Genomic DNA, 20,739 nt, shown 5'->3' with positions numbered 1-20,739 from the left:
AAAGGAATATTGCTCTAACATATATTACATGAATACATTGAAGCATTTACTTCCTCAATGCTTTTATTTATCTGTTTACGTGGCGCTTGTATCTTGAAAACAAACAAGTTTACTTCAGTGCCAACAAAACAATAAATATCGGTAAAAGAAAACACCTCTTTCAATATTACTTACCATATACGAGCAACAGCAGAATTATGCTTGCATGACTGACATGTATCGTCGGGGATCGTTTTGTAATTATATTATCACCATACAGCGATTATCTATAGGTAGGTGGTGGATTATTAATGTTAGTTTTAAATTGTATCTAAAACCAGGCCTATATGTAAAATCTTTAGTCAAAACGCTAAATTACATTTCCGGAATGGAACGCTGTTTCCGAATTCCACATCCATTGCTTAAATAACGACATTCACGTTGTCTCTGCTATTTTTATCAGATGATATACATGTAGTTAAAACTTACATACGCATCTTGGCTACATATGGTAGAAGAAACGTCTGTACATTTTCGAATCTTCCACTTAAATCGACTTCCCTAATTGGATTTGATACTTTAAACAAGAGATCACAGAGGGATCTTGGCGCCCACCATTGCACCATCTTCATTAGTTCTATGTCAGTTCGATCTTTTCCCTTCTTTTCTCTTCTTTTCACTTATCTGTATGATCAGTTTGCCTGTCCGCCATCTTAATTTATCTTTTGATCAACCTCAAATGTTAACATTCACAACTAAGAGAAAAATTCCTGCAGTAAATTCTGAAAAATAGCAATAACAAACTCAAACTGTAACAAAATGGCCGGCCGATATGATTTGATATGCATAATTAAGAACAAGAGGTACCCTTATGTGAATTTGATAAAGAACCCTCCAGTACTTTTTGAGCAATAGAGATAACAAAATGTACTCCCGAATTCAATATGACCACCTGCCAGCCATCTTGGTTTTCCAATCATATCCAAAATTTCAAATGCGGAACAAGGAACCATTGAAAACTTTCATCTAAAATTATAGAAAGACCCCTCCAGAACTGTTTGAACAACAGCGCTAACAAACAAACTCTCGAATTAAAGATTCTTGAGTTCTTCCTTATGGTCAGTTTCGTTTTGTGATCAGTCCCAAAAAAATGATATACAAAATGTACATAACTAGGGGTCCTAGGGAACCTTCATGTGAAATTTGAAAATAATAAGTTCTGGGAAATAGCAATAAAAACTTTAACTCTCAAATTCAAGATGGCTGCTTGTCGGCCATCTTGTTTTCGTGATCAGTCCAAAACAAAGATATGCAAAACTAGGGACCATGTGAAATCTTCCTGTAAAATTTGAGAAAGATCCCTCCAGTGCCATTTGAGAAACAGTGCTAACAAACTCAAATCCAAGATGACTGCCTGTCGGCCATCCTGTTTTGCGATCAGTCTCAAAAAATGATATGCATATCAATGGACAAGGGGAAACCTTCATGTGAAATTTGAGAAGTAACCCTTCAATACTTTATGAGAAATAGCTCTAAAAAACTTTAATTCTCAAATTCAAGATGGTTAGCTGTCGGCCATCTTGATTTTGCGATCAGTCCAAAATACGATATGCATAACTATTGATCATGGGAAACCTTCATGTAAGATTTGAGAAAGATACGTAAGGTACATTCTGAGAAACAACGCTAACAAACTTTAATTTTCAAATTAAAAATGGCTGCCTCTCGGCTATTTTGGTTTGCGATCAGTCCCAAAAAACGATATGCATAACTAGGGATCATGGGGAACCTTCATGCAAGATTTAAGAAAGATCCCTTTGGCACATTCTGAGAAATAACGATAACAAACTTTAACTTTCTAATTAAAGATGGCTGTCTGTCAGCCATTGTGGTTTTGCGATCAGTCCCAAACAACAATATGCATAACTACGGATTATGGGAAACCTTCATGTGAAATTTGCGAAAGATCTCTCTAGTACTTTCTGAGGAATAGTGCTTACAAGAATTGTTTAAAGACGGACGGAATGACGGAATGACGGACTGACGGACAGACGAACGACGGACCACGGACGCATGGTAATTATAATAGCCCAAAATCTGATGATGGTGGGCTAAAAATATTCATCATTAATCATTTGTCATTTGTTCTTTTTGCAATTTTGTACAAGTTGTTAGATATGTTGAATTAAATCCTTTGATATATGGCATTTAAGCTTTATCCTGGAGAAGAATTATTCTAAGTTCTCCCTATGTAATCAGCTTCATTTAACCTACTTGTCTGCATGTAGATCTTTGTTTTCTCTCTGAAGTTCTGGTATTTTCTCTCTGTGCTTCTCTCTGGAAACAAAACATATTACTCAAATGAGTACGTATAATTGACATAAGACTACTAGTTCATGTACGCCAGCAAGAACTTGTGATAAGCAACATAGTTATTTATCCGATATTAAAATAGCATTAACTGTTTATTTCCTTTAATGTTTACATTTTGACATTCTACAAACGCTTTGTAATGAGAATAAATTTGCACCAATTTCAAGTTATCGCATATCAAATTATTTTTTTACACTTCTGTTGTATATTGCAATTTTATTCATCAGCGATTTGACCAGATAGCTAATAGATATCAGAAAAGGGCCATACACCCCAGATTATTAACCGAGACCCACAATATTTCATCAACTGTAGAAATGTACTTTATGTCATCTCTGAAACCGAGCAAAAATCCACAGCTAGTTTGCTGTTAGATCATATGTAGAATTCTAAATAATAATGGAGACTTAATGTGTTGTTAATGTCATTTATAAATGACATATCAATCTTGATCAATCTTGATCAAATATCACAATACTTAAAGATGTACTTCATACTATAAATGTTGATCTTAACATATGGCTATAATATCAAAGATGGGGTAAAAAATCGGCTATCTCACAATACAAACATGTGTAACAAGCATGGAGTACCCAAAATATAATTTTTATCATACCAAAGGTGTAATGAATACAATAGAAATATATATGAAGACATGTACAGGAATATCATGTGAAATTAAAAGATTCAGTTCAGTATGATCTGTGACCCAGCAGTGTAAAATGTGGGTGGGAGAAATTAGGGAGGGAAATTTAAAAGTACAGAATAAGTTAATTTGTAGACCCCGGACCAACGATGGTCAGTATAGGGTCTGGGAGCTTTCCATCAGGCGTGCGAGCCATGTCATATTACATAACTTCCCGACCTGCCAGCCCTGTACCAAATTATTACACATACAACCGTATAGCTTACTAAGACAAAAGTTAAAGGTGAAACGTTACAGCCTGACATAAAATTATTTATTTGTACGGGTACTAAATAAATGGCATTTATTACAACAACGATGATGTTGGTAAAAGAGCAAACTACGCTAGGTTTGATCCCACTTCACCCTCAAAGTGTAAACAAATTGATGACGGTCAGTATTCTACATACTAGTAACTTGCAGTATTTATAATTGTATTTATTGATTGATAAGGCAATGAAAAGCATTGCAGGACGTTATAATGCGATATCTCTGTCTTATACCTGTATTAGCTTACCAGGGGCTTGAGATAAATAGGCGTTTATTAATCTTTTTCATAAATCTCTTATGTGTTGTGAAATAAATGTATAAAATGAATACATACTTATATTGCATTCGATTTACTTTAAGGGTGTCATATATTGACATCACAGAAGAACACGTAAGTACTATTTCAGAAACCCTACAAAATATGCTACCAGGCCTTAATCAAAACTACACACTATATATTTGAATTGTTATAGTGAGTGAATGAGGGACCTAAAATACATGTATGTGATATCAAACGCACATCGTTAAAAACAGTAGGCTGGTCTGATTAAAGATAAACCAGAAACTGAATGTATTTCATATTCATAGTAACCGCTCTTGATCATTAAACATACATTCTACTGACCATTTATATTATATTTCAGTCAACATATTTAAATATTTTCTGTTATTGTCAATGGCATTTTGAGTGTGGCCTTGATTCGCTTGGTTTATCGCAACTGAAATTCAATTGGAAAAAAAACTAAGATGATACCTAAAACAGACAAATGATATTGTTTATCATTTGTCTGTTTTAGGTATCACCTAAGTTTTTCAAAGAAACAAGCTCCTCTGTTTGTATACTGTTTTGTTCGAACCATGATCATCACAATAAATTGGCGAATTGACAGTGTTTCAATTTCACAACCGGATATTGCTTTTTCAAAAATAAAATGCATTTGGTAGATTCGGCCAGTTTTATGAAAACATGATCTATTGTTGAAATAAATTGTGTATAAGCAGTAGTGTCTCAATTAAAATGTGTATGTTAAAACATATTTATCATTGAAGTTAAGTATGCATAAGTAATAGGTGGCTGTATGCAAGCAATCCCGATTGTTTTTCCGTGAAACAAAAAAATACATTATATAATATATAATACTAAGCACAAACATTTTACATATTATTTAAGTGTTGAAGTTACAGTGGTTTCAAAATTATGCAGTTGGACTATAGTAAATTCGGTTACATTGAAACGAATTGTTATATTCCAGTATCCAAGTCCCACTGAAGACATAACACTAGATAGTTTCATTGTAGCACTGTAGCACTGTTGCGCTGTTGGGAAACGAATTATACTATTCGAGCTCGTCCTTTTTTTCGTTGTATTGTAACAACCATAAATTTGAAATTGATTAAATTTGAAAAATAAGGTTTCTTTAGAAAACCGTTTTTGATCATACCAAAGTCATATATACTTTTTTCTTATGTCGGAGAAAAGTCCGAAATTTCTAACATACTTTTCATTTGTGAGACTTGATTTTTCTCTCTGCAATTTCTCTACGGCTTTGGTTGTCTTCTCACTAGGAATATATTAAATTAAAATATATTGATCATTATGAAAACGTTAGGTGTGATTGAGTAAATAATTGTTTTGAACATTTTGTTTTGGTGATGTACATACAATTTATGCATATTGTAAAAACTTAAAAAACTACAAAAAGAAACGACTAATCGGAAAATTAGTATTAAGTTGCAGAAAGCGAAAAAAAGCAAACGCTAACTGCATCATATGATCGTTTCATTTATGAGGACGCATCAGTAAAAATAAAACTTGTTATGTTATAAATATAACAATAAGTACGACCAACCTTTGAAATTTGTTGTTTTTGGTATTAAATCATGTTAATTTATGTGTAACATATACGTTTCGTTGTTGGTTTGACAACGCTATCTATACAGTTTAAGTAAATATATTTATACAGGTAATATTTTACGAGATTTATACGTAAAAAATATTATAAAGCGCTTAGGCTTCGTGAATGGTTATATATTCGTTGTGTTTGCATCATGGAAAAAATGTAAATATCAAAATGCCCTTCTCAGTGAATGTAAGGCGGTGTATCGGTTAACTGTAAAATCAATAAAGTTTATATTATAGTATCGACTAGATAACAAGAAAACTTAAATTATGCAGATGAGCTGCCATTACCCTACACTGACGAAGCCTTTTTGGTGCTTCTTTTATATGTTTATATTGCTCATTCAAACTGCAAGGAGAAGTAAGTTGATCAATCTAAATGAATATCTATGGATCATACGGTGATCAATCATAATGATCGTTTATTATTATCAATTTGATATCATATAATAATCATCAGGCAAGACAGTAAGATAGTAAGGGCACTAAAACTATACAGGTTACACTGCCTTGTGTAATATTGCCACAATATACAATTAAAAGGCTCAATGGGCCTGTATGGTTCACTTGTTATTCATTGTTGTTGCAAAGACACCATCACACGTCTGACTTCAAAAGTACATTCATCATCCTAGTCCCACGCAGATGTTTACGAGCGCCTGGGGATTCAGCAAAATCAAACCCATACAAGATCATTCATCTTCGCCTTTTTCGCACTCATTCTGCATCCCAGTAAACGAAATACAAATATATGTACGAATTTTTCTCTAGTCTTCGAATATTTTCTTTCTTCTCATTGCTAACAGAAATGAAGAATATGAAGGGCTTTTTCAATTTGTTAATGATCAGACATTTTACCGGTACTCTTAAATTCCCTCCATGTCATTAGTTTTAGCTTACGTACAGTTCTGCTTTCTGTTCTGCATTTTCTTGATTAAGCGTTTTCAATGTTTCTTTCAGCTTCTCGCTGGAAAACAACACCCATGATGACAGTAAGTATGCGTAAAAGACTTTAGATTGCTTGATTATGCATTCCTACAATTAACTTTGATAAGTTTAAATACGTGATACCTTCAACAGTTTGAATGGAAATACTATCAACGCTTCATATGTATATACGTTATAATGCACATGTATAGATGTTTTTACAGAATGGAGGCGTATATTCTATGTTTTGAAATATTTTCATACAACGAAAAAAAAAGAGGATACATATATTGATTGGTAAGTAACTCGAACAGCGAACACATGTACTTGTAACTTCTAACGACGTTGAGTACCGCAATGTTACAACACAAATGTTGATTTATCTTTCGCATCAAGAAGCTTAAATATAATAAACGTGTTCTGCAGTGAAGGTTAGTTCATACTATACTATCGCATTTACATCCTAGTTACAAATTCACCAATGATATAACATATTTCATTATCAAGAAAAGGTTACAATGTGAACATACTTGTCCTTTGTAAGATCTGACTTCTCTCTCTGCAATTGTTCTACTCTTTTTCCTCTAGAGATGTTGCAATATAATAATTAGTTTAGTAATTGATGCATAACTGAACAGATACAGTGAAACTATCCGATACTGAACTGGTAAAGAAGTATCCAAAAATTGTAAAAATGGAGAAATTGCTTTTATCTAATATTAATACATGTTGGTTATTTTACCATGTTTCTATATTAAAATATAATACATATTTGTATATACAACAATCGTTAACATGCCAAATATGCAAATCAAATTACGCAGATATATACATCTTATTCATTGTCTTAAATGTTTGGAAACGTCATAAAATAAGTTCAACTTGGAGAAAGTAAATTAGAACAATATGTACCGACAATCGATTTTTAAAGGTGATTAACAGGCAAATACTCGTAATAGGCAACTTGAAATTAAAGTTCCATGTAATAAACGTGTGATAAAAAAGAATAACTGCTAATATATCATTTACCTCCTACAAAACGACGGTAGTATTTGGGTTTTAGTACTATACTGTTTCCTAGCATAGTGTGATTGATTATTAGTATTATTAGTTTATATGATTTCGGTAATGTCGAATCGGTAAGAAATCGGAAGGCAAAACTATATAGCCAAATACCTATCGGGTTCATTGGTCTCTAATTAATAAATATTGGTGACATTCAAATTGTTTAAACGTCAAAATTATGTCAATACAGTTAAAATGTCATTACTTGACACTTTTTTCTGTGTTGATAACTTTTCAGCTAGTTTACTAATCATAATGCCTTCAAAGCAAATTAATGAAATTAAGATAAACACATGAAATAGCATATGATTTACGAGCCACATTTTCTCCCTATGGTTTAGTCAATGTCTCTTCCTGAATGTCGTACCGTACGTAACCAAATAAATTAAAAGTTATAAGATATATCCTTTAGCTATTGCTCCATTTCCTTTGTTTGTCTTCTCCCTGATGATATATACAACACGGTTTTTCTAACAACCCAACTCATATATATCGTTTACTTATGTCAAGGAAATGTCTAAAATTGTTAACATACCTTCCTTTGTTTAGATCTGAAGTCTCTGTTTGCAATTTTTCCGCGTCTTTTGTTTTCTTCTCACTAGGAATATATACAATGTACAACATACTGATAATTAAAAAAACGTTAGGTGTGATTAAATGAATAATTGTTTGAAACATTTACTGTCATAATGCAGAGATACTATGTATTTGTAAAAACCAAAAAACAGGAAAAATAGGAAAGCCTAATTGAAAAATAACAATTCGGTGCAGAAAAGGAAATATAGCAACGTTTACTGCACCATAAGACCATTTCATGTATTAAGTCTCATCAGATGTTCTTTACGTCTTAAATGCACATTGATTTCTAACGTGTTTCGAAACAAGGGAAAAGATGCCTATAAACACCCTTACAATGTTACAATATGACAATAATTACGACCAACATTGACATTTTTTTCGTATTTGGAATCACATGAAAATATTCATGTTAGTTTATGCGTTCTAATACATATACATTGCACGCTTCGTTGTTGGTTTGACAATGCAATCCATACAGTTGAAGTAAATATATGTGTATAGGTAATATTCTTCTAGATTTATAATTAATAGTAAAATAGTGACCAAAAAGTAAAATGTATATCAAAATGTATTTTAAAGCGCTTAAACTTCGTGAATGGTTATGTATTCGTTGTATTTGAATCACGGAAAAAGGTAAATATCAAATATTTTTCTCAATAAAACTAAGGCGGTTCATCAGTTAGCAACATTTTCAAATTGAAATGACTGGTTCCCTAATTGCTGTAAAATAAAAAAGTTTATTTAATAAACTACATAACTAGGAAACTTTAGCTTAAGAATTTAACTGTCATTACTTTACACTAACGAAACTTTTTTGATGTTTTTTTTACTTTATTTCTCATGCAATGTGCAAGGAGAAGCAAGTTAATCATTATGAACGAACATCTATGTATCATACGTTGATCAATCATGATGATCGTTTATTATTATTATTTTTATATCATATCATAATTCACAGGAAAAACAGTAAGATAGCAAGGGTACTAGAACTATACAGTTTACACTGCCTTCGTATAATTTGGCTACATCATACAATTGAACGGCTCAAAGGGAATGTTTGGTTCACTTATTATTCATTGTTGTAGCAAATACATCGCACATCGTACTTAAAGGCTAATTTATGTTATTAACATAAATGTTTTTAGCGCTGATCAGTTTTAGTTCGCTTTACTGTTACGGACAAGGAAAGTAAGTCGTACTGGCATGCATCTACAATTATATTTGGATGTAACACGCATGCGCAGCCAGTTTGTTTACAGAAAAAAAATTCCGACACAAGTTTCAGTGGCAGCTAGTAGTTTTGATATTATCACAAGCCACCTCCCACCCCTTCCTCCATTTTTAATTGATAGAAAATTATTGTCCATTTTTAATTGATACAAGTGTACAATATTTTATTTTATTTGGGTTTTCTTTTTATGCCATCATTTATATATGTTAAATAAATGAGGCGCAAGTTGATCCCCATCTTTGTATAAATGGGGTCTAATTATTTTGTTTCATCTTTTGTAACAGAAAACTTTGTACAAGTGTGTACAATAAGTGAAAAGATGATATTTTATACCGTCATTTATTCTATTAAATAAATGACATGTTTCACTTTCAATCTTTGGTTTTCTGTTATTTTTAACCTTAATACAAACAGAGCACATCCTTATATGTTTTGATGCAGAGCTAAAAGTGCATTTATCGTCCTAGTCATACGCAAGGATTCACGATCGCTTGGGGATTTATCATAATTAAACCCATACAAGATCCTTCATCCCCGCCGTTTTGCACGCATTCTATATTCCTGGAAAAAAATGCGAACTGTTCTCTCGTCATCGAATATCGTTTTCTTCTGATTGAAAGCAAAAATGAAGAACAGCCAGACATTTTACCGGTACTCTTTTAAATTCCCTCCATGTAATTAGTTTTAGCTTACATGTACGTACATTTCTGCTTTCAGTTCTGCATTTTCTTCTTGAAGCGTTTTGAATGCCTCTCTCTGCTTCTCGCTGGAAACACAACAAATCCATGACAGTCATTATGGGTAACAGACATGAGATGGCTAGATAATGCATTCCAACAATTAACTATGACAAGTTTGAATACTTGATACCTTCAACAGTTTCAATGGAAATGCTATCAACGCTCCATATGTATTTATATGTATATTATGATGCACATATGTACATGTTTTTACAGAATGGAGGCGTACATTCTTTATTTTGAAATATTTTTTATACAACAAAAGAAAAAGATCTATCTATTGGTTCAGAAGTCGAACATCGACCAATGTACTTGTAACTTCTCATGACGTTGAGTACCGCATTATAACAGTACACATATTGATTTCTCCTTCGCATCAGGAAGCTTAAATATCTTAAATGTGTTCTCTAGTGAAGCTAAGTCAATACTTTAATATCACATTTACGACATATATGTAATTGACTAATTCAGTTATGATATAACACATTTCATGATATCTAGAAAAAATGTTTTTCTAACATACTAGTCCTTTGTGACATCTGATTTCTCTCTCTGCAGTTGTTCTTCCTCGATTTTCTTCTCCCTAGAGATAGGTACAATGCAATAATTAGTTTAAAACTCGACGTATAATTGTAAATTGTATCCATCCGATACATTTACTGAACGGATGAAGATATATTATATAAATTGTTAAGAACTTGCTTTTACCCGTTAGCTAATCTGAAGTGCAGAACAAGTATTTAATTAGGATGTGTGAGTTTATGCATTCTAGTATATTTATATACATTTTACTGTTTTGTTGTTTGAACCCAATATATACAGCTGAAGGTTATATATATTCATTTGTGGGACCGCACAACGCACCAAAAATAGCGTGCGCACACCGTGCATACATCGTTCACACACCGTCCGCACATCGTCCACAAATGGTTCGCACAACTGTGCGATTTAGCAATCGTTCGCCCCGTTGTGCGATTTGGTATTATTTGTAAATCAAAATTACGGAATGACAAAAATACGGAAGGATTGTATGCGATAATGTACAATGTGTATATATCTGTAATTTCTCATCACAATAATCAAGATTATACAATTTCACAATGCGTTTTACGCAGTATTACAGCGACCGTTAGGCTGTCAAGAATGGGTTTGGCTTCAAGGTAACAGAACAGGTAAATAACAATGTGATGAGTGTCCGGAGTTTTACCTGACCAGTGCCTGACACACAGCTGATACGCGATACCGTTTGACCTTAATGAAAAGTATTTGTTATTTGCATTCGTTTGCCTATAGCTCCCCTTCACTTGGATTTTCACCCCCCGGCCTTACCCGACGAGTTAAGTAAGTGCCCCAGGAGGGGAGAAAACTACGGTCCAGGTGCATGTACAAAGTGGTTATGTTTACCTGTATACGGGGTTGTGTTGTAATTTTACATGTATCGATTAAGTTTGTTTAAAAACACAGAAAACACAATTTATAAATATAAGAATGTAAAGACAGAAAGATAAGTTTATAAATGTTGCTAGAATATAGAAACATACGTAAACATCAAGTTTATATGTTTAAACATGAAACCGTATAAATTGTTAAGGCATTCCTCAATTTACACCAACCACGATTGTTATCGCACATCGTCCGTCCATCGTGCGCACAGATGTGCGCAAGGAACGATCGTCCAGCTTTTTATCGTTCGCCCATCGTGCAAACACCGTTCACACACCGTGCACACACCGTGCACACACCGCATATCGTGTAACGTTGTGCGATCACACAACTGTGTATATATATATTCATACAGGTTATATTTTTCTAAATTAAGATTAATGCATTCTTGTATTTATAACCGCGGCTAACATGCCAAATATGTAATAACTGTATAGCGTTTACATAGCTAAGATGTATTTTTTTTGTTCGCAGTCTTAAATGTCTATAAACCTCACAACAAATCCCTCGTACGGAAAGTAAATAGAACAACATGAACCTGCTGTCAATTTTGTAGCGTGAAATATAGGCTACCCGAAATAATAGTTCCATGCAATAAAGCGTTCAAGACTGTCTTTATAGCATTTACCACCTACAGGACAACAGTTTTATTTTGGTTACAGTACTGATTAAGAAAATGTTATCAGCATAACACTATGATTGATTAATATTTAAAACTAGTTCGTATAATGTCATAACTACTAGTAAAAACGGTACGGCAATGAATGGCGTAACTACATAGCCAAGAAGCCTATCAGGACCATTGCTCAATTGTTAGTAAATATTGGTGACATTCAAATTGGTTAAACGTCAAAATCATGTAAATAAATACGACTTAGAAACACTAACAGCTTAAATGTCATTTTCACTTCGTTTACTAATCATGCTACTTTCAAAGCGAATGAAAGCAATTCAGTTAAATGAATGACATAACATACGATTCAGGTGAAATATCTTTACCATCGGTCTCTTGGTAATTAAAAGCAGCACTCTAAAGAACTAACAAATTGAAGTTAATCATAGTGTTTTTTTTAGTTTTTTTTTTATAGAATACTGAATTTGAATGCATCAACAGTTTTTTGAACGGATAGAAATTCCCCTGACCATAATCGCAATTAGTTGACATATATGTCTGATTTACGAGTCGCATTTTCCTTATGAAATGTATTCAAAAGCTCTTCCTAAATATTGATTCTTTTCTTTTGTTGTCTTCTCCCTAGTGATATATATTCAACATGGTGATCATACTAATCTCTTTGTTTAGTTGAGTAGAGATGTACGTATTTAAACAATTTTAGTATATATAATCAACAGCCAAACGACATATAATTTGTATACGTATAACATATATATTTTACTATGTTAATATGTATATGCAAAGCACTGTATAGCATTAAAATATGACTATACAGAGATGATATATCGCGGTTGTTTCTATGTTTGGTGTATTTTCATTAAAAATGTAATTTCCACATAGTCACATGTTAGTCAAAGACAGAAAGTGACAATTTTAGGACTATTCGTATTGAATACTGGACAGCGCCCAATCGTCCTGTCCTGGGCTCGATCCCCAAGCCAGCCATGAAAAGATACGGGGTCACCTGCCCGACCAATTGGGTTTTCTCTGAGTTATTTGATTTCTTCCCACAGTAGGAACTGTGTGCGGAATCAGCGGTTGTAGTTTTTCCTATTCATCCAGTGACTTATACATGTAACAAGCAGGCTATGCTTATTCGTGAGAACAAAAACGCCATTCGGATGGATATTTCATCCATACACCGAAACATTTCCCCAGCAGCAGCAACTGTTGTTATTGGTGCATATGTAGTTTCATAAAGTCTGTTTAATGTCATAAAAGATAACAATATTTTTGAAATCCATTCGATGTATTTTATCCTGTTTACGTACAATTTCGACTCCAGAGACTGATTTTCCTCCTTTAGATCTGTAATTTCTTTGTCCTTGTCCTCCCTGGAAGCAAAACATACCAATCATCTGGCACATGCTTAACGAAATGATGTCAAGTGACATGATTATATGTATTTGATCAGTGAACAACTATAGGAAATAATTATATAGAGTTGGTGCAATGAATATTCCATGAATGTACAATTCATTTCGCTTTTCCTTTCCTATAACGTCGAAAATTATATCTACGCTCTTTTATGCAAGGATATTGCAATAATAATATAACCTTACAAAGCAATGACGAATATCGGACCTTTACTGCGGTAGAATGTACATTGTGTGATATACTCGCCTTTATGAAAGTGGCAATGTTAACATACATGTATATAGAAAGGCCTTATAAGTCAACAAAGTGTCGCCTTTACAAATTATATTTCCACGTTAACGAGATGAAGGTTCGTTTCACCAGTTACCTCCTATCTTGTTTAAAATATCTTCCTGAACTATTTTCAATTGATCGTATAATTTGAGCTTTTGTGATAACGTGATTTGCATTCGCCATTTCTAACTGCTTTGTCTGATTTTTGAAGGTAACATCAAAGAAGTTGGTAGTGTTCTTACCTATTATCTACTTGTTTTTTCATGATTCTATACATTTAATCAGTGAAGTCAATGCAAAAATGTACCTTAATTTCTTTAGTTCATATTGGTGCCTTTGCAGATTTGTCTTAAGAGTGTCGATGTCGTTTTCGCTGCAAATGAAATACATTGAATATTATGAATGGGTATCATTTGTGTGCCTTACAGTCAAAACCACACAGCTATAGTGTAATATTGAAAACTGGTTCATTGTTTTACAAACCGAACGACTATTTTTTATCAATTCATACAATTTTCGTAACGAGTGTTTGATATAAAATAAACATTTTTACCATTTTCGAGGTTTCTGTATCCTGCAAAAAGCCTTCATATCGTTGTCACTGAATTTATGCTGTTATTATCTTACAATATATCAAGTGAAAACTAAATACAAACCTGTCGGTTGGGGGCACATGTTTTGGACTGCGTGGCTGTACAGACGGATTATTTGCGTAACTGCAAAAAATAATTGTGTTAATCAGTGAAGAAAGGTATGATATACACTAAAACATGATTGTTTTTAGAACATTTTATACAAAACACATTATAATCACTTTTGGGATGTTCTGTATACATTATTTCATATTTCTCCGTGAATAATGTCCATATTGAATTTTATATTAAAAGAAAGGAAAGATAGCAATAATTGAAATGCAATTCACAATACAAGTAACGACAACAGGCATACATCAATGGAAGCAGTACAATAACAATCATATCGATGTTGCCTGTAAGAACAACCAGAGTTTCAAAACATTGATGTCACTTAGGAATATTGTTAAACATGATTCTAAATAGAGTTAAACATTTAGATTGCTGTAAACATATCCTTTTAAATATTGATATTATATATTTTCCCTTTAAATTGACAAATCACGTTCTTATATTCATCATCTAATCATATAATGAACAGCAATGGTGAATGTATATTGATGTAAGCATCGAAAAGCTGTCCATTCTGGACAAAAACTATATTCATCACTCTCAAAGAGGTAAGTTCAAAAGAAATTTAACTTCTTGCGGAACCTTACATACGATTAAAACCATCACCAAAGATAGTAAAACTGAAAAGAAATCTACCAACGTACGTTTTCTGCTTTTCCGATTTGTGTTTGTATTTTTGCACCTGCATGTCTAATTCCTTGTTTCTGTTTCCTAAGTATTCTTTTTCTTTTTCGCATTGTGCGCTGCAAAAGAATTTCAAAGTGGGACATATATCAGCATCTGATTTGTTTCTTTTAAGCAGTCGTAGTGGTTTTGTCGGCCAACAAATGCACCAGTCGGTCAACTTCTCGGAGCTATACTTCCTGTAATGTGACTATGTTTCCAATATGGCATCGTACACTAGTACTCACAACATTATACAGTTATAGAATGGGTACGAGGGAAATAGCAAATGTATGGTCCCCCTAAGTTGATATTTCAAGCTTAATAAGCTAAATATTTCCAGAGGCGGCAAAGCCGCCGAGGGAAACAGTTTTTCACAAAGGGTGACCATAAATTTGCTATTTCACGAATTAGCCATTCTATAACTGTTTTATTATAACGAAACAAATTAAGGCAATTTAACAAATGAATTTATAAATTCATTTTTAAACAATTTCAAAGAGAAAAACTAATCAAAATTGAAAGTGCTGTATGCATCGTTGTTGATGATATCTTCATTTCTAGCAATCAAGAAGTGTTTTTGTAGACCTTATCTTATAGTCACCATTGACTTCTTAGCATATTTAGTCCCATCCACTTTTTTAAGCATAACACTTGCGTGGACACACGTTCACCTCCGTGCTTGCTCTGTCCTAATCGTCGACGCATCCGGCATTCCGTTCAGTTAAATAAGTTTGAAGTACTGTCCTAACAACAGCTTTTGTATTTAAGCTATACTTTTAGCGTCCAAAATATGGTGTAATTCCTGATCAGTAAGATTACATGTATCAAAACGGCCTACATCGATGGCCATTTTCGCTGTTGTCGTTTGGTTCTGAATTGTGACGTCATCTGCGTCACGGAGAAGGCCCCGCCTACCAAATGTTTTCATTGGTTGCAATTGTATAAGCTCCGCCCACAAATATTCATTAGGGAGTAGTCCTCTTCCTGGTAGGGAGTAGTCCTTTCTTGCAGGGAGTAGTCCTATTTTGGGGAGGGAGTATCCCTCAGATGGAGAGATATAAGTGATTTAAGGGAAATATGACATTTTATTGTGATGTTTTTACACAGGGAAAACTCAGTAGAGGTATAATAAATATATATATAGTCATAGTTTATGACGTCACAACATATACTTCAAATAAACAGTCTGAAGAATCTCCTAGAAGAGATGAAAGTACTAAAGACTCGTTGTTGAGAAGTTTTCTTTTTATAATATTTCTTCGTCCGTAAGGAAATTTTTTCTGCTTTTATANACAATAGTAACGTGACGTCACGAAGTACACAAGATTGGTGGACAATTTGGCGTAAGATTTTTATTGTGGCCTGTTGAGACTCGGTTTTAATATTTTTATTATACATTTTTATTATTAATAAAAATATTAAAACCGAGTCTCAACAGGCCACAATAAAAAATTTACGCCAAATTGTCCACCAATCTTGTGTACTTCGTGACGTCACGTTACTATTGTAGTGTGATGACATGTAATTGTGACGTCACGACGTTGTTCTTTTGAATAAACCTGAAGAGCCCTGTGGAGGGTGAAAGCAGCTAGTTTTTTAGTCGGTCGTTGATTTTATTTTTTCTATATTTACTTCCTTCACATGGACATTTAATCACTTTTTATATATATATATATAGTAGATAATAAGTAAATAAGTCCTTGCGAAGAAAAATATAGAATAAAAACATATTTTTTTCAGATCGTCCGCTAGGCCTTTCTGCCGTCTAGGGCTTCTTCAGGCGGATTGAAAGGCAGAAAGGCCTAGCGGACGATCTGAAAAAAATATGTTTTTATTCTATAGATTTATATAGATATACACCATTTTGCTTTACCTTCGTTACTGGATTTGTGTTGGCAGGAAAAAAATATTATTTTCCAGAAAAATCAAAATGCTACGACGACAACAAGGGTTAAAACCAGTCGTCTGCGTTAAAGGTTGAGTGCCGGAACTTTTACCAGTCCGAATATAAAGGTTGAAGGCCGGGGTGTTTGTCAAATCGTATACAATCAAGCAATCAACCAAATCATTTTAATACCTAAAATGTGAAACAGCAAATACAAGTCTAATACTAATATTCTATAAAATACGATTTAGCTATCGAATAATGAGATATCCATATATGTTAAGAGGGGAATGTAATATAGCTTGTTCAAATGTACAGTAAAATACTAATGAAAGGCTCATTCCATACTATTGAAATGACAAGTAGCCACAAAAATGTTCCCTATCCCTATCCGACTGCACTGTAAGATTTTGTATGACTACAGCACAGTTTATATAGTTATATAGTTTCATAAAGTCTGTTTAATGTCAGAAAAGATAACAATATTTTTGAAATCCATTCGACGTATTTGTTCCTGTTTACGTACAATTTTGACTCCAGAGACTGCTTTTCCTCCTTTAGATCTGTAATTTCTTTGTCCTTGTCCTCCCTGGAAGCAAAATATACCAATACTCTGGCACATGCTTTACGAAATGAGGTCAGGCGCGTGATTATATGTATTTTATCAATGAACAATTATTTAGCCACGTAAATGGTCCCTATCCCTATCCTACTGCACTGTAGGATTTTGTATGACTACAGCACAGTTTGGACAGGATACTTCCGTCAACCAGGTAGCTCAGTCGGGTTAGAGCAATAGTATAACAACCTAAAATTCACTAGTCTCGCTAAAGTTTAATATTCAGAAAACGAATGTTGTCGATGATTATTTTTCATGTTTATTTTTTGCTAATTTCATTTGATGATAACATAGAACTAGTTGTTTACCAAGTATGACATTTATCGATCGTTTGCATATTTAAAAGTGGGGATTTCCTGGCTTTAATGATTAATCACTTAAAGGAGAAAATAATGCTGCAAATCCCTAAAGCCCTCTGCCATGAGGATGCACCAAATCGGGTACATATACTCAAGTTCAGTTTGGGATTCCTAAACAAATTCATCCTTTCAAGTGTAATATAAATTATTACCGAAGGATATGTCACCACTTCATTTTTTCCTCGTGAGTTTGAACAAAAAAATGACGGGACGCTGCATATACTCACAGTTTCTTTTGGAGTGCCCCAAGTTCTTTTGTCAGCCTGCTTGATTCGTCCACGTTCTCACTATAAAATGTTTTATAATTTTTCATGAACATATTTGCCATCTTACGGAACGTGTAGTGCTAGACATATGCAGTTTGCAAAATGTTCGAATGGCGGTCATAAGTTTAATAGAAGTACATTGCTTATTACTAAAAGCAGTGGCATGGTTACCCATATATTTAATGTCTTACGTTTTGTAGTTATATGATGTGTAATGTAGGTTTATCATCAGGAATAAATGAATAATTGTATGATACAAATGTAGATATGTTGACGTTCTATAATGAGTGATTGTTGGTTATCATGTTTATCTAACTCAAGTATGTTTACTTTTAAATTGTATAAAGACACGGGTTTTACCGATTGTCTGTTACAATTGGAAACTTAACTAACGAGAGTTAGATAAACATGAGTAAACCATAACGAGTTTTGAGCCTTTTTCTTTCTACAACGTCACAATTAAAGATGACGTCCATAAGCATTGTTACTTGATGTCATTATTAGAAGATTGACCAATGAAATAACGTCCATGGTACCGGTGTTATTCAACGGTAAATAACCAAACATTTTTACCAACCCTTAGTAGGTTTATCCAATGACTTGGAAGTTAGATAACTTAAGTGATTGTGGGTGAAAAAAGTAGTCTAAATGTCTGTTGGTGGTCTCTGTGGCTAACATAAAGCTAGCAGTTGGTTCAACAGCGTACGTTATCAAATATGCATTTGACTCTTCAATCGGTTTCCGCTATTTGTATTTTTTTATAGTTAAACAAAGAATTTTTCTGTATAGAAATTTGATGCTTTTAGACATTCTATTTATAAAAATATAAAATCGCTCAATGCAATTGATATATAGAAGAATTGACTCGCCTTAGCATAACACATACAAACGTTTAATGAAACATATTTTGCAAAACGAAACGCAAAGAGATATGTATGTATTTAGCAACATTTGTATTTTTATATCCTAAATACTCGATAGTAAAGGATTTACTCAGAACAGCTCTCTGTCGAAAGCTGAGGAAAAATAATGAGAAAATGTCATGGTAGCAAGTATAATCTGATTGGAATATCTATTTTCTTGTGAAATATGAATATCGACGTTTTGGTTATAATCATTAGTCTAATTCTTCTACCCCGGCTCCATCATTAAAACCGTTGTACTACAAGGATTTTGACACAGATGCACGTGTCGTCGATTAAGCAGAGAACGCGTTCTCTTCTGGAACTTTTAGGCGCATTCCCAAGGAACTGTCTCACATGTATGTCTTTCCCTATTCCATATTTTCCCTTAGTTTCATCAATGTGTTTGGTGTCAAATTACCGGTATGTTGTCACTTATGTATTTTCTTGTGTGTTTTTTTACATACATTCCTACATTTAATGCCAACATTTTGCTTGTGCCTGAAACACACATTTTTTCATTCTGCTAGATCTCAATTAAGTGAGAAAAGAGGATATTATATATGGAATTATTGAATGTAATGCGCTTGCCAAATCCTTTCACAATTTCACTGAGGAAAGACATTAAGAGGACCCAACAAGTAACAGTATCTGTTCTCAACATTTGTGTCACTAGTACAAAACAAAGTGATTTTAAAGACTTTCAAGAAAGATTAAACAAAAATAGAAAATACTCTTTTTGCTTTTTATCTACGGTTTAAGTGTAAGATCCAGTTATAGTTGAGAGTGTATCTGGGGTTCTTGTATTATGTTCATGCTAATAATATATTCGACACATTCCAACTAAACTGTTTAATCATACGATAAGTAACTTACAACTTATAAACGTACAAAAAGTACAAAACTTACAGTTGTAATCTTGAGAAGTAGCTTTGTTCAAAATACAAAACTTACGGTTGTGATCCAGTTGCTGCTGCCTTCTTGAGCTTTGGTGGCGGTAAATCTATATTGTTTGTAAATCTACAACATATCATTAATGTTAAAATACTAGGTATATCAACAGGTACCTTCAACACGGTGATATGGTCCCTTAATTAAGAGCTGCAACATATGTATGAATAGTGTTATCGCTCCATTGTAGATAGTGTTATTGTTTCTATTTAGACAGTGTTATTGTCCCTATATTTACAGAGTTACGGTCCCTACATAGACAGTGCTCTGGCCCATATACAGAGGGAGTTATGGTCCCTACATAGACAGTGCTATGTTTCCTATATGAATGGTGTTATCGTTGGTATGTAGATAATGTTATGGTTCATATTTAGACAGACAGATCCATGGTCAACAAATAAACAAAGGTATGATTCCTATTTGAATAGGGTTATGGTCCCTATATAGACAGTGCCATGATGTCCTATAACGACAGAGTTATGGGCCCTTGTAGACAGTGTAATGGTCCCTATATAGACAGTGTAATGGTCCCTATATAGACAACGTTATGGTCCCTATATAGACAGTGTTATGGTCCCTATATAGACAGTGTTATGGTCCCGATATAGACAGTGTAATGGTCCCTATATAGACAGTGTAATGGTCCCTAAATAGACAGTGTAATGGTCCCTATATAGCCAGTATAATGGTCCCTATATAGACAGTGTAATGGTCCCTATATAGACAGTGTAATGGTCCCTATATAGACAGTGTAATGGTCCCTATATAGACAGTGTAATGGTCCCTATATAGACAGTGTAATGGTCCCTATATAGACAGTGTAATGGTCCCTATATAGACAGTGTAATGGTCCCTATATAGACAGTGTA

At 33.5% G+C, this 20,739-nt stretch overlaps 1 protein-coding gene across 6 annotated transcripts in view; it reads right to left on the bottom strand.

Moving 5' to 3' along the window:
* The window catches only part of LOC110462675 (girdin-like), a 29,452-nt gene that overhangs the window by 4,753 nt on the left and 3,960 nt on the right, over positions 1-20,739 (bottom strand). For 2 of the 6 annotated variants that reach the window (XM_021516758.1, XM_021516757.1), the window contains 14 exons: positions 19,874-19,939; positions 17,979-18,038; positions 17,300-17,362; positions 14,867-14,965; positions 14,175-14,234; positions 13,826-13,891; positions 13,140-13,202; positions 10,273-10,332; positions 9,713-9,775; positions 7,735-7,797; positions 6,665-6,718; positions 6,112-6,174; positions 4,807-4,869; positions 2,254-2,316 (listed from right to left, as the gene is read on the bottom strand). In XM_021516758.1, coding sequence (XP_021372433.1) covers positions 2,254-2,316; positions 4,807-4,869; positions 6,112-6,174; positions 6,665-6,718; positions 7,735-7,797; positions 9,713-9,775; positions 10,273-10,332; positions 13,140-13,202; positions 13,826-13,891; positions 14,175-14,234; positions 14,867-14,965; positions 17,300-17,362; positions 17,979-18,038; positions 19,874-19,939 — 906 coding nt within the window. The remainder of the gene's footprint in view (positions 1-2,253; positions 2,317-4,806; positions 4,870-6,111; positions 6,175-6,664; positions 6,719-7,734; positions 7,798-9,712; positions 9,776-10,272; positions 10,333-13,139; positions 13,203-13,825; positions 13,892-14,174; positions 14,235-14,866; positions 14,966-17,299; positions 17,363-17,978; positions 18,039-19,873; positions 19,940-20,739) is intronic. The other 4 variants (XM_021516760.1, XM_021516761.1, XM_021516759.1 and 1 more) reach the window with 4 other exon arrangements.

Source organism: Mizuhopecten yessoensis, unplaced genomic scaffold (assembly GCF_002113885.1).
Source record: "Mizuhopecten yessoensis strain PY_sf001 unplaced genomic scaffold, ASM211388v2 scaffold10821, whole genome shotgun sequence".
Classification (NCBI taxonomy): Eukaryota; Metazoa; Mollusca; class Bivalvia; order Pectinida; family Pectinidae; genus Mizuhopecten; species Mizuhopecten yessoensis.
This window is presented reverse-complemented; position numbering and strand designations above follow the sequence as displayed.